General features: G+C 40.8%; 1 protein-coding gene across 1 annotated transcript in view; it reads left to right on the top strand.

Moving 5' to 3' along the window:
* LOC105483247 (methyltransferase 8, tRNA N3-cytidine) overlaps nucleotides 1-15,142 on the top strand; it is a 225,457-nt gene that overhangs the window by 65,614 nt on the left and 144,701 nt on the right. Inside the window, 3 exon segments of the mRNA XM_071072927.1 lie at nucleotides 2,537-2,643; nucleotides 2,783-2,848; nucleotides 4,246-4,562. Of these exon segments, the coding sequence (XP_070929028.1) occupies nucleotides 2,537-2,643; nucleotides 2,783-2,848; nucleotides 4,246-4,436 (364 nt within the window). The 3' untranslated portion in view covers nucleotides 4,437-4,562.

Genomic DNA, 15,142 nt, shown 5'->3' with positions numbered 1-15,142 from the left:
TAAATTGTAGGTGGTTACAAAAGAAGAGTGAGTTGTCCTTCTTGTCACTGAAATGGAAGTACACAATATTACAGAGCTGGCCGGGCGCAGTGGTTCACACCTCTAATCCCAGCACTTTGGGAGGCTGAGGCAGGCAGATCACAAGGTCAGGAGATCGAGACCGTCCTAGCTAACACGGTGAAACCCTGTCTCTACTAAAGATACAAAAAATTAGCCGGGCGTGGTGGCAGGCGCCTGTAATCCCAGCTACTCGGGAGGCTGAGGCAGGAGAATGGCGTGAACCCAGGAGGCGGAGCTTGCAGTGAGCCGAGATCATAGCCACTGCACTCCAGCCTGGGCGATAGAGTGAGACTCTGTCTCAAAAAAAATAAATAAAATAAAATAAAATAAAATAAAATATTACAGAGCCAAGCATAAAGCAGGCAGTCTATACATTTTTTGTCTCTTCTTTTCCTTTTCCTCTCCCTCTATCCAGAGATAAGTGAAGACAGCAGAGTTGGCCCAAGTAGGGTGAAGAAAGAAAAGGGGCTTCATACCATTCCTGTCTTGTCCATCTCACCCCCAGCCCACCCCCACCTGCAGTTCTCAGGAATTGTATCGGGAGCTGCACTATGAACCAAGATGAGATTATCAAGAAAAGTAGCTCCCCTTCCTTACCTTTATCCTCAACCCCAGACATTAAAGGATAGCTGAGAGGAAAGGATGTGCAGGAGGAGGCAGCTACATTTTAAAGTGTTTGTTTATTTTTCTGCATTTTAGTTTCATGCTTGTTTTACTAACAATTACAGAAAGATTTTGCTATGTACATAAAATATTTATCCTGAAAGTGAATATTTTAAGGTTTAGATATGATTTTCCTTCATTGGCAAAGCCTACGATATAAGCACAGTGTGAAAATAACCTGTAATAAAACAAACAAAAAATACGTTTCTTTTTTTCTTTTATGTCCTTATGTTCTAGTTCTTTAAAAAGGGCTTTTCACCTAATCATGCCACCTCCTTCTGTCCTACTTCTCTCTTATTTTATAGTTGCTTTCATTTTCTCAGTATCTGCTTCCTTCGTAATATGACATAATCTGAGTTTTACCTCACTATTCCACTGAACAATGTCTTAATTGAAAGGAATTTACAGATTATCTGATTCAAACTTTTCATTTTTTTCAAATAAGAAAACCTCAGCAGCTTTAAGTAGCTTAGATAAGGCAGAGACAACAAGGACTTAGCACACAAGCTTGCATTTACCATTCTCTGCCCATGGCAGACATTGATAATCGATTTTGTACTCTGTAACTCCCAATGAGCTTTATGAGTCCTTCTCAGAGCTCTGTAGGCAGCCAATGCCGTCACTCAGAATGAATATGAGATCTGAAATCTATGCCATCCCTGGCCCATAATCACACATAAAGCCATGAACACTTAGCGAAAAACACTAAATCAAGAGCAGCTATAAGGGATTACATTTGACTGAAAGCCAGATAAGTAGAATAAACAGTAAAGGAGAAAAGCAAAGGCTCCCTGATGTTGAACTAGGCTTGGAATGTGAATAAAATTTAAATAGGCAGACAGTAAGGAGGAGAGGATTCTTTGAGGAAGAACCATGTGAGCAAAGGCAGAGGCTGCTCAGGGCCAAGCATGACAGTTTGGCTAGGGGAGCTGCTTCAGATTGGAAAACTGTTGGAAAGATTAATTGGGGTCAGTAGTAGGAGATCTTAAGAGCTCAACTAAGATACTAAAATTTTATCCTATGGATTAAAATCATGAAAGTTTTTGAGCAAGGAGATGATTTGACAAAATTATCATTTTAAACAGAATTATTCATCGGTAACATGCAGGAAGGATTGACAGGGAGAATAATACAGCGTGTTAGGAAGCAGATTTGTTTCCAGGCCTCAGGATATAGAGGTTGGTACTAAGGGAGTACCAATGGGAAACAAAAAAGACAGGAAATATCAAAGATGTCATTAAAAATAAAAATTAAAGAGGACATAGAATTTTATGGCCAATGGAGAGGATAGTGGAAGAAAAATAATTTCTCTTCATGAGGTGAATGATGGTGGTACCTCTGAACTAAATAAAGAAGTCAAAAGGAGAATGAGCTCATTTTGGAGGAAAGATATTCCCTCTTTAGATATGTACAACTTGGGATGGCTTTGTCATATTTTTTATCTTGCAAGAAAAATGAAGCACACTCAGTTTTTATCTGTCTCAGAACTACCTTCATTTTCTGTAAGTACCAGGAAACATCTGTGGTTTTGAAGTTTAGCTTTGACATCATACATCAAGCTCTGTGAAGTTACACTCTGGCCATTTGGGTGATTTCTTGATACTCTAGGACTTTTGAATCTAGTCATTTAGCAAGTTGGTATTCTTTTTTCCTTCTTTACAAAATATTTTTATTTTTGTTAGCCTTACGTTTATGGTTTAGATTTCTTTGGCCTTATCAAGCTTTTCTTATTTTGTCTTCAACAAAGTTAAAGCTAGCATATAAAACAAGATTTCCACAAACTGGGTATCTTTTTAATACTTTGTTTTCAAAGGATGCAAGGTGTTGTAAACCGACTGTCCAAGTTACTGAAACCTGGGGGAATGCTGTTATTTCGAGACTATGGAAGATATGATAAGACTCAGCTTCGTTTTAAAAAGGGTAATAGTATATTCAGTTTGAGGTTATTTTTAAGTGTTCTAAAGATGCCTTGATTATATTTCACATCAAAGTATTTAGTTGTTGTTTCTTTTTTTTAAGGAATACCCTTAAAAGTCTCTCTTTTCACAATTTTTTTCAGAATGTTGTTTATCTGAAAATTTTTATGTTCGAGGAGATGGTACCAGAGCATATTTCTTTATAAAAGGTATGCTAATCTACAAGAGGAAATGATTGGTCATAATTGTTCTTGTTATTATCTCATAGATTATAGCTCAGAAGCTATAAAACTGAGGCTTCTATCATTGATTAAGCATTAGATGTCTTCATACTTTGATGCTTATAACTGGTCTACATAAAAGGTTGAAAATGGCCGTTTATTTTTTAATCTTTTTCCAGTTGAAACTGCTTTAAAGAGGCTCTTGTTTTACCCTCATACCCAGATGAAGGTGAAGGCTGTTCCATTTTGGAGATATTGTTAGCCTAGATATGAAAAAAATTGATGATATACCACAACCAGAGGAGGACATTTGATAAGTTTATAGAAAATTACTTATCTTGGCCCATCACAGGGGTGCTCACCTGTAATTCCATCACTTTGGGAGGTGAAAGTGAGAAGATTGCTTGAAGCCAGGAATTTGAGACCAGCCTAGACGAGACTCTGTCTCTACAAAACAAATTTTTTTAAATTAGCTGGGCTGGTGGTGCATACCTGTAGTCCCAGCTACTTGGGAGGCTAAGGTGGGAGGATCACTTGAGCCAGGGCAGATGAGGCTACAGTGAGGTATGATTGGACCACTGTGCTCCAGCCTGGGCAGCAGAATGAACCTTATGTCTAAAAAAACAGTACATTTTCAAAATAGAAAGAAGGAAAATTACTCATCTTTAGCTAATTTCTCTCTTTTTTTTTTTTTTGAGATAGAGTCTCCCTCTGTTGCCTAGGCTGGAGTGCAGTGGCACAATCTCAGCTCACTGCAGTCTCCACTTCTCCAGTTCAAACGATTCTCCCACCTCAGCCTCCCAAGTAGTTGGGATTACAGGCACCCACCTCCATACCTAGGTAATTTTTGTATTTTTATTAGAGATGGGGTTTCACCAGGGTGGTCTCTAACTCCTGACCTCAGGTGATTTGCCTGTTTCAGCCTCTGAAAGTGCTGGGATTACAGGCATGAGCCACTATGCCCAACGAATTTCTCATTTTTAAAAATGCATTTCTGACAGTGCCAAGTAAATGCTGCATTCAAGGATTTTCCCAAATTTATGTGAGTACTTTTATAATCTGCCATTTTGGGTTTTTGTAAACCAACAAAAACTCAGAAAGGGAGCACCTTTCAAAATATTGAAAGCTGCAACCAATAGTTTTATATATCTGTTGATGTCTGCCGTGGCAGTCTGTAAACAGGTGTATTTTTATATGCATGGTGTATTTTTGTGAAGTAGAAGAAACTCGCTTGGTTTCATTGGTTTCCTTCACCAAATTGTTCTAAAGAGTGTTTCTTGTATAAATGAAATTTAGATGGTCAGTTACTCCATCAATGTTCTATTCCTTACCTCCCCCATCCCTAGTCACATGTCATATCTTTTATTGCCATTTTTGTCTCACAGGGGAAGTCCACAGTATGTTTTGCAAAGCCAGTTTAGATGAAAAGCAAAATCTGGTTGATCGCCGCTTACAAGTTAATAGGAAAAAACAAGTGAAAATGCACCGAGTGTGGGTTCAAGGCAAATTCCAGAAACCATTGCACCAGACCCAGAATAGCTCCAATATGGTATCTACACTCCTTTCTCAAGACTGAACTTTGTAACATGTTAAGGTACAAAGCCAGAGGACTGCTATTCAAGGACTACTATAAGTCTTTCGTTTCTCAAAAGACAATGAGAAAAAAAGAAGAGAATTTGTGTTTCCTGCTGTTTTGTCATAGGTGAGCTCCTTTGTACATTTTAAGCACATGTAAGTGGTTTGGCACAGTGTGCCTTTTTCTGTGCTTTGAAAACTTGATATGCCGAGCTTGTTTGAATTTATTACATCTAACCATTTTGCTTATTTCTTGAATTTTATAAGCATTCAATTAAATTAGTATTATGTCAGGTAATTTTGAGAAATCGTAACTTGACATTTTTTGCAAGTAAAAAAAATTGTTTGTTTGTTTGGGCTGAGAAAACCAGTTCCCAAACACAGTCTGACTCTTCCCATTGTCATCTGATTGCAGAGAGAAAGCACACCTTGTTTCCAGGGAAAGCTACAACAAGCCCAAAGTCAAAGTGTATTATTTTTTGTCTTGTTGTTGTCTATTTTCTCCCACTTTTTTTTCTTTAATTCAGGGGCTGACACCTGAAATCGAATTTTAGTTCCTCTTTCCTTTCCTAAAATTGGGGAAGTATAGCCCATGCTAACATTATTTTCAGGCTATTCTTAGATGTACATGTTGTTAGGCCAGGTGTAGTGGCTCACACTTGTAATCCCAGCACTTTGGGAGATTGAGGCAGGCAGATCGCTTCAGGTCAGGAGTTCGAGACCAGCCTGGACATGGCGAAACCCTGTCTCTACCAAAAATACAAAAATTAGCCAGGCATGGTGGCACATACCTGTGGTCCCAGCTACTCGGGAGACTGATGTGGGAGGATCGCTTGAGCCTGGGAGGCAGAGGTTGCAGTGAGCTGAGATCGTACCACTGCACTCCAAACTGAATGACAGGGTAAGACCTCATCTCAAAATTTTTTAAAAAAAGATATGTAAGCTGACAAGCTCTTGTATCAGGGACTTTTGACCAGCGCAACTTCATCTTGAATAGGGACTGTGTAAAATGAGGCTGAGACCTACTGGGCTGCAATCCCAGGAGGTTAAGGCATTCTTAGTCACAGGATGAGATAGGAAGTCAATACAAGATACAGGTCATGCAGACCTTGCTGATAAAACAGGTTGCAGTGAAGAAGCCGGCCAAATGCCACCAAAACCAAGATGGCAATGAGAGTGTCCTCTGGCTATCCTCACTGCTACACTCCCACCAGTGCCATGACAATTTACAAATGTCATGGCAACATCAGGAAGTTACCTATATGGTCTACAAAGGGGAGGCCTGAATAATCCATCCCTTGTTTAGCATATAATCAAGAAATAACCATAAAAATGGGCAACCAGTAGCCCTTGGGGCTGCTCTGCCTATGGAGTAGCCATGCTTTACTTTTTTTCTTTTTCTTTTTCTTTTTTTTTTTTTGAGATGGAGTCTCGCTCTGGCACCCAGACTGGAGTGCCGTGACATGATCTCAGCTCACTGCCAGCTCTGCCTCCCGGGTTCACGCCATTCTTCTGCCTCAGCCTCCTGAGTAGCTGGGACTACAGGCGCCCACCACCATGCCCGGCTAATTTTTTTTTTTGTATTTTTAGTAGAGACGGGGTTTCACCATGTTAGCCAGGATGGTCTCAATCTCCTGACCTCATGATCCGCCTGCCTCGGCCTCCCAAAGTGCTGGGATTACAGATGTGAGCCACCATACCGGCCTATTCTTTACTTTTTTTTTTTTTTTTTTTTTGAGACGGAGTCTGGCTCTGTCGCCCAGGCTGGAGTGCAGTGGCCAGATCTCAGATCACTGCAAGCTCCGCCTCCCAGGTTCACGCCATTCTCCTGCCTCAGCCTCCCGAGTAGCTGGGACTGCAGGCGCCTGCCACCTCGCCCTGCTAGTTTTTTGTATTTTTTAGTAGAGACGGCTTTTCACCGTGTTAGCCAGGATGGTCTCGGCCTCCCAAAGTGCTGGGATTACAGGCTTGAGCCACTATTCTTTACTTTCTTGATAAACTTGTTTTCACTTTACTGTATGGACTCAATTCTTTCTTGCACAAGATCCAAGAATCCTCTCTTGGCGGCTGAATCCAGACCCTTTCTGGTATCAGTGGTAAGCTCTGTTTAAGACAACTGTCATACCCAAGAAAATTCTTAAATTGTGGCAGTTAAAAATGTATTTATCCCCTTGAGGGCCAGGCGCAGTCACTCAAGCCTGTAATCCCAGCACTTTGGGAGGCCAAGGAAGCAGATCACGAGGTCAGGAGTTCAAAACCAGCCTGACCAACACTGAAAAATCCCATCTCTACTGAAAATACAAAAAAAATTAGTCAGGCGTGGTGATGGGCACCTATAATCCCAGCTACTTGGCAGGCTGAGGCAGGAGAATCACTTGAACCCGGGAAGCAGAGGTTGCAGTGAGCCGAGATCAATCACACCACTGCACTCCAGCCTGGGTGACAGTGCAAGACTCCGTCTCAAAAAAAAAAAAATTTATTTACTCCCTTGCTTCAAAAAGGACATAAGTTGACTTGCAAATCACATTTTGTAGAAATGAAGTTTTTAAGATTGGTCTCGTACTCATTACATAATATTTATTGACTACTTACATATTGAGTGCTGAATTCTATGCAATAATACAAACAATAAAGACCCAGCCTTGTTTATGCTCTTCAGGGAGCATAAATAGAGTCCAGCTGGCAAAACAAAATGTGTATATCCCAAACCTGTAAATCATGATATAAGACAATATACAAACAAATACTCAAATAGGGAACTTACAGCAGAATTTGATTATGAATCACAGAACCTAGAAGACATGAATACTCTCTTGAAAGAACCATCATTGGAATAATTCAGTTCCAACTGTTTTTTCTTTCTGAATTCACTTAAAATCCAATTTTCTAGAATATCATTGGTCCAGCTTTAGTCATTGGTTCATCTCTTAACAGGCTGGGGCAGGGCAGCTTAATTGATGGTGCCACCAGAATGGGCAACATGGCGAAAACCCTGTCTCTCCCAAAAATACAAAAATTAGCCAGGGATAGTGGCACGCACCTGTGGTCCCAGCTACTCAGGAGTCTGAGGCGGGAGGATCTTTTGAGCCTGGGAGGCAGAGGTTGCAGTGAGCTGAGATTGCACCACTGCACTCCAACCTGGAATGGAAGGAAATTTCACTTCCTGGAATGGAAGAAAGTTCTTCAAAGGAAAATGAAGACACTGCTATCAAAAAAAGAAACAGGGGAGGGATGCTGTCCAGTCACACCCAACACATCCTATAGCAGTGGTAGCGGTAGTAATAGTGGTTCCAGAGAGAGTGAGAGAGATCAGCTCTGAAAAAGAATGGAAAAGAATCAGGTTTCTTGGGGGAGGTAGGTTTAGGCTAGTTCTTGAGTCTACGTTCTCAGCAGATGGTGAGAAAACAAGTGTGGTGTGGGATATTAATGATGAGGAATAGGTAGAAAAGACGGGGAGGGGGTCATCTTGTTGATAACCTAGAATAGCAGGTATATTGACTTCTCGTCTCTGAACTGGAGCCATCTGAGATCAGTTTGTTTTTGCTTTATCCTAGACATGGTGTCTTATAAATGTATTGAGAGAGGTTGAGGAGTTGTCTATAGAATGGAATGGAGTGAGGTCAGAGATCAATGGCAAGGAAGAGCACATAAAGGTTTTTCCACAAACTTGCCTTGATGGCAAGTCCGCAAAAGTACAGTTATCAAGCTTTCTGTTGAAACATGGATAAGTCAGTAAATATAAATGTTAAAATTTGTCCAAGACTCTTAACTCAGTTGTATTTCATAATTAAAGTGTACATTAACAAGCCAAACTAGTCATGAAAGTATTACATACAATAAGGGTAGTTTAGATAAGTTAATGTTGCTATGGGAACCCCAGCAGATCTCCTTGTGTCTCCATTTAAAAATCATGGCCCAAGGTGGTTTTAAAAACAACAGAAGGTAAAATTATTCTCACATTCTCACACATGTAAATTGTACTGTCTCTCTCAGTTCTAAATAGCGGATTCAAGCCAGCCTCTTGACTGGCACAGTAAAATTCAGCTTCGTGTCTTTCTATAATGTATTACAGCATGTGAGTTAACCTTTAGAAGCTTCAAAAATACATCAACCAAATTTGGACTGTGAGACACAAACTGGTCTCTTTTGGGCTCTGTCCAGCATAGCCTTCCTATTCCACATGGCTGCGCAGCAGGGCCATTTCCACCAGTGTCTTCTGCTTGCCTGGTCAGTCTTTCTCTCTCTTAACCTACCTACAGCTTCCTTCTCAGGGTTTGCTGCTAGACGGAAGTGTAGATTTTGGCACAGAAAGAAAAGGGAAAGACCTATTTGGAATTTTGTCTATAGATGTTAAGAAATCATGAAGTGTTGCAAATGTAACTGCTTGGTATTAGTTTAAAATATTTGATAACTGCATGAAATTCTAATTTACCCCTCACATCCATAAAGCTAGGACAGCAGTTGGTTAGGCAGAGTTTGATACTTAAAAATTCATCTTCTGAGAGAGCTGAATTTCAAACGGACCATTTTCTTTCCAGCAGTAAAAGGTGTATTATTTCATCTTCTTACAATACAGAAACAATGGAATATATTGTTTAAATGCACCCTTCATTTTTTTTCTCCATTTCTAAAAATTCACTTTTGAGCATCGTCCAAATGTAAAAATTCTCACACATGAGGAACTATTTCCAAAGGTTGTGAGAAAGTTAAGATAACAGTTTCTATTATTAAAAGTTTTGCATTCGGTATGACACATTTGCCTGTATTGAAACACCCATTTAACATTGACTTCTGAGAACTTATTTGCTTTGCCTCTCTCGGTTCCATATGCTTTGTCTCCAAATTGTGAACACGTCCCTGTTTCTATCCGGGTGTGATTCTATGTCGTTGCTGTACTCTAGTTGGTACGTGAAAATTCACCCATATGCAGATAGCTGCCCTCTTGGAGGCAAAACTTAAAGCTATCAGAACCATCTGGATTGTTACACCCCAAAACTTCCAACTCATCAAAGTCCCGAAGCCTGAATAGATCATACATTGTTACTTCTAATTGGTTTTGATGTTTGTTATGCTCCTCACAAGTGCAGATAACTTCACATTTGCATCGCTAATAGACCTCTTCAAAGCCTCTGCTCCTCCTGCTTCCTGCCTCTATTAGTCATCGGGAGACTCAGTGTTGGCGTGGGTATTTTCCCCGCTTGTGAAAGTGCACTGTCAATTCTAGAGCATCGAATATATGTGAGGTATTGTTATTAATCTACAAGGCAGTACACACAGTATTCCAGCAACAGAGACTTTTTCAAAGGTTTTATGAGACATTGTAAGAAAGACAGTGTCTTTCCATGGAAAAGAAAGTGTTGCCTCAGAGTCAAACAGGAAGCATGGGTCCTAGTGCCTATTGAACTGCTTAGCTGATCTTAATTTAGCTCTGAATGCTAGATTTTGTGTATACTATACACATTATTAATCCTCAAACTCCTACAAATTCATTTTGATGATAACCATTTACAGAAGAGATATTGGGTAACTTGCTCAGGATATCATATCTAATAAATAACAGAGTCACAACTCGGACCCAGAACTCTCTGATTCCAAAACCTCTACTCGCTGCACTTGTAATGGATGGGCCCAAATGCTGCTGGGAAAGGCACCAGGGAAGAAAGATCTTCTGAGTCAAGCAGAAAACAATAGCAGTGGAGAGGAGTTTGTTTCAGATGACCTTCAAGGTTATGGCTCATTCTAGATCCAATCATTCTAGGAAATAAGTAGGTTACACTTGTCCACAATTACAAATTGGAAAGGAAGAGAAGGAAAGGAACTGAGAGGAATGACAAAGCAAAAAGCTTTCAATCAGTTCTTTTCAGCATTCTGCTTCTGCCTAGTTCTGCACTCGCCCCACCCCCTCAGACTTCAGCCTTCCACTTGGCATCCCTCCTCGCAGAGCACTCTCACTTGCATACTCCTCACTTAAAGAAAAAAAGCATTCTGTACTGCAAGGGGGAAAAAAAAAAACCCTTAAAATGTCTTCATAAGGATTCAGCTCTAGGGTAATATAAAATATGTGAAATCAGGAGGTGTCCATAAAAAAAAATGAGTGAAAACATCATTATTTAAAACATTGTATGTACATTAATGCCACATTAATACCAATTCAAGCATGAAATGTTGAGCATTTCTTGGAATACAGTTTCTTGGAATATGGTTGGGGATTTGAGAGGCACAAAGGTACCCACAAGATGGCTTTGGTGTAGTTGTAAATATAAATAGAAGTAAAATAACAGTTGCATCTTTTATAATGAATCTATATTGTGGCCTCAAAGCTACAGAAAAAAGTGGATGCCAAAATCTGTCTTTCATTAACATATGTCTTAAATGACAGGGAAGAGGTGTTGAAGATAAAATTACTTTTTCCTAAGAGTATGAATCAGCAACATGCAGTAACAAGCAAGTAATAATAGTTCTGCGTGTGAGTGCCTACAGAGGGTAAGAAAAATAGCATCAGATTGAAAAAGCAAGTGCACCTGCAGGAGGGACCCAGGAGGCTGCAGAGCACAGCTCCCTTGAGCACCATCTCAAAGTATCTCAGAGCACAGTGACCCTAATTCTGGCAAGTCAGGCTGGCATGAGATGGATGGAGCACACTGAAACCTCCAGATGGTCAGACAGCCCACCCTCAGCTGCCCCTGGAGCTCGGCAGAGGCAAGCTACAAGGCATTGCTACTTGGCCAAGAGTTTAAAACAACAGCTCCTGATTCTACAGTGTCTGTGGTTTCACAACCACTTAACCTTAAGTAAGGAACAGCTAGAAGCAGCTGAATGAATAAATACATGTTAACGTTACATAAAGAGGAAAAAAAGCAATACTTGAGCACATGGACTTAAAATAGTGTCCAGGTAGCTGTGTCCTTGGCATCCCAGTGATCTGGGTCTTTATCTTTGATTTTCTCCGGCAGGTAGACACTAAGTAGATCCAGGCCCCAGGGCGGGAAATGCTTCTCTATCAGATGTTACCTATCAAATAAAATGAGCCTTTGATTGCCTCCTAAAAAAAAGCCCTGGCATCATCTTTCCTAGTTGGGCTGATGAGGTTTGGTCCAGGAAAATGGAATTTTGTTATGCTTATAAAAATTATTTGGCCAAATGTTTTCAATCCATTGCTCCTAGTTCATTGCAGAAAACGCAGAAATTTTTTCCTCAGTTAATCTTTACCAAGTATTGGTTGTTTCAAAAAACACTGGAGGACATTCACCCTTTGGGTTTTTAAGGCTCTTCCACTGGAAACAAGCACTAAACCTGTGTGACTTCCTAAAATTAGCAATGAGCCCGCTGCTGAGTCCATTGGATTAGTGGGGCTTTCTTTTTTTTTTTAAATGCTCTGTACTTAGCACAAGCAACACTATGTAATTGCTGCCTCATTTCTCTCACCTTCTGCCTCCTGAGAGCAACTTGTGTTCCTCCTGAGGCGGTCCTGCTGAACAGAATGTTTGGCATAAAGAATGCGATCGCTCTCCTTACATCTTTAGTTGTGCCCTGCTCCCTCAGGTGAGCAGAGACATATCCCCCTAAGCAGCATTTGGCACTAGCACTGAAAATTGCCTGAAAGAGAATGGCTGGAATTGCCAGCATCACATGCTGCATCGAAACAGGAAAGAAATTTCTGCCTCCAAGGATAATTGCTTTTCTCATTGCTCATACTTTTTCTTTCACAGCCCTCATTTATTTTAATATTTATATTTTTACTTTGACTTTCTAGAAGATATTTTTTAAGTTTCTTTTTAATCCAAATGAAAGATGAAATTCAGGATCCCAAAAAGCATGGAAAAATCTATCCTTTCCATGAATATATTCTTAATCCACCACTCTTTCAGAGTGTCTCTTCATTTGCAGCTTTGTTTCTTAATAGAACACCTGGGCTCTGGAGATTAGTGAGACAAAGCTTCATTATAACCTTCCTTGTTTTACTCCCATTTCTTCCATGCTTTCTCTCCCTAACTCACTCTCCAGGTGCTTCTTTCTCTTGCCAAATAGTGCAAGGAAATACTTTTGCAGATCTTTTGTTTACTTTAGGAAAAAAACATGGATCCAGGCTTTCCCATTCGGCACTGCTGCTCATTTCCTGACTGGCCTTTAAAGTTTGGCTCAGTAGCAATTTGGGGACTTGTTTTCTACCCACAGTGAAAGGAGCTGGGTGCCCAGCAGCCCCATGCCGGCATGAGAATTAAGTTCTGCTCATTCCCTGGATAAGCAAGCTGACGTTTTCCTCATAGATTTTCTTTTTCATTTCTCAAAGCTTTATTGCATACTCATTTAGCTTTGACTTTTAAAAAGACATTTTAATAGTGTTGTTTTTCCTCCAAGCGTGTGCAGAAGCTGATCATGTGCACGAGGAAGCTCTCGAGAATAAATAATTACCTCTTTGCTGTTTTTCACGTACTGCCTCACACACTATACAACACACCCAGGGCTTACCCCTACTCCAATTTCATTAGCAAGTGCCTGACCTGGTATAGGAGGAACTGTGACACCAAAGGAATTTGACTTGGGTTACCTCACTTTCTAGGTTCCCAAGATTCCCAAGTTAAGGAAGCTTTGGTTATTACATAGTTGAACATTTTCTTATTTCATGTAAGTTTTGTAAATCTTCTGTGATTTCTTCTCCTCTTTGGCACATTTACATTAAATTTTATTCTAGTTATGTAACTGTATAGTATAATTATGTTTATATATGGATATAAATTGCTCGGTTCATCCTACTTTGGGGAGTTTATTCATAGTTTGCTATGAGGTCAGTAACTTTCCAAAGAGACAGGCTTTCTAAACTTGAAGACTATACTTTTATATATTAATGCATTTTTTTTTTACATTAGAAGATAGTTAACCTAAGAAAGTTGAATGATAAGGCCGGGCGCAGTGGCTCAAGCCTGTAATCCCAGCACTTTGGGAGGCTAAGACGGGTGGATCATGAGGTCAGGAGATCGAGACCATCCTGGCTAATATGGTGAAACCCTGTCTCTACTAAAAAATACAAAAAACTAGCCAGGCGAGGTGGCGGGCACCTGTAGTCCCAGCTACTCGGGAGGCTGAGGCAGGAGAATGGCGTAAACCCGGGAGGCGGAGCTTGCAGTGAGCCGAGATCCCGCCACTGCACCACAGCCTGGGGCAACAGAGCAAGACTCCGTCTCAAAAAAAAAAAAAAAAAAAGAGAAAGTTGAATGATAAGTAGAATGAAAGTAGAAAGCACTGACTTACAAATCAAAGATCTTCAGTACATCAGGGATGAGTGTTGTCTTTCTTAAGGACTTAATCTGTAATATAAAATGTCAAATCAAATACCATATTCGGCCAGGTGTAGTGGCTCACGCCTGTAATCCCAACACTTTGGGAGGCTGAGGCCGGTGGATCACCTGAGGTCAGGAGTTTGAGACCAGCCTGGCTAACATGGTGAAACCCCATCTCTACTAAAAATACAAAAAATTATCTGGGCATGGTGGTGTACACCTGTAATCCCAGCTAGTCAGGAGGCTGAGGCAAAAGAATCACTTGAACCCAGGAGGCAGAGGTTGCAGTGAGCCGAGATCACGCCACCACACTCCAGCCTGGGCAACAAGAGCAAAACTCTGTCTCAAAAAAAAAAAAAAAAAAAAAAAAAAAAGAACAATAAATACCGTATTTGTGGTGGTACAGACAAAGACTAAGCTATTGGCATAGACAAGGTCCAACTGAGGATGCACACTGTGTCACTGGTGATGAAGAATCCAGAGCTGGTCATTCCTCTAAAGCTCAGCGATGAGCAGTCACCTCCAGGGAAGGCTACCAGCAGAAGCCAGCAGCACTCTGACCTTATGGAAAGTGGACACACTTACACACAGACACATTAGCCAAATGCTGCTTCAGTGACCCAAAGAAAAACACAAAGTCACAGAAGATTGTTGCAAGAGTGACTTATGACTGAATCTCAGAGAACTGGACGGTAGGCTTAACTGTCCCCTGCCTAAGCTCAGAGAAAGAACCCAAGAAAGAGCACTGGTGGAGCTTTGGAAATAGGAAAGCGAGAGGCTGTCAGCTTTTTTCTGCTTACCTGAAACACCATTTCCGGTGTTTTTGTAGCACAGAAATGGCTACCAAAAGTATTAGGGTGCAGAAAACAATAGTCCAAAGGATGGTTCTTCAGCATGCTGAGCACACTGAACTAAAGGAAATTAAAACGCCATCAAAGCTGCCTCAGAACCAAGGAGTTGGCCGGGTGCAGTGGCTCACACTCCCAGCACTTTGGGAGGCCAAGGCAGGCAGATCATTTGAGGTCAGGAGTTCGAGACCAGCCTGACCAACATGTAGAAATCCCATCTCTACTAAAAATGCAAAATTAGCCAGGTGTGGTGGCACATGCGTATAATCCCAGCTACTCGGGAGGCTGAGGCAGGAGAATCGCTTGAACCCAGGAGGCGGAGGTTACAGTGAGTCGATATTGTGCCATTGCACTCCAGCCTGGGCAACAAGAGTGAAACTCTGTCTCAAAAAAAAAAAAAAAAAGAACCAAGGACTCTTGGTTTCTTCACCCCACATCAAGCGCAGGAAGGGGTTCTCTGTGGAAGTTTCCTTATCTGACTGAGTAGAGTTCTTCCAAAAGAAACGCTATTGGCCCAAAACCCCCTCCCTAAGAAATCTCATTAAATAACCAGAGAAGATTAACCACCAGAAAAGATTGAA

Source organism: Macaca nemestrina, chromosome 11, assembly GCF_043159975.1.
Source record: "Macaca nemestrina isolate mMacNem1 chromosome 11, mMacNem.hap1, whole genome shotgun sequence".
NCBI classification, from domain to species: Eukaryota; Metazoa; Chordata; class Mammalia; order Primates; family Cercopithecidae; genus Macaca; species Macaca nemestrina.
Note: the sequence above shows the minus strand (reverse complement) of the source record. Positions and strands in the feature narration are given on the sequence as shown.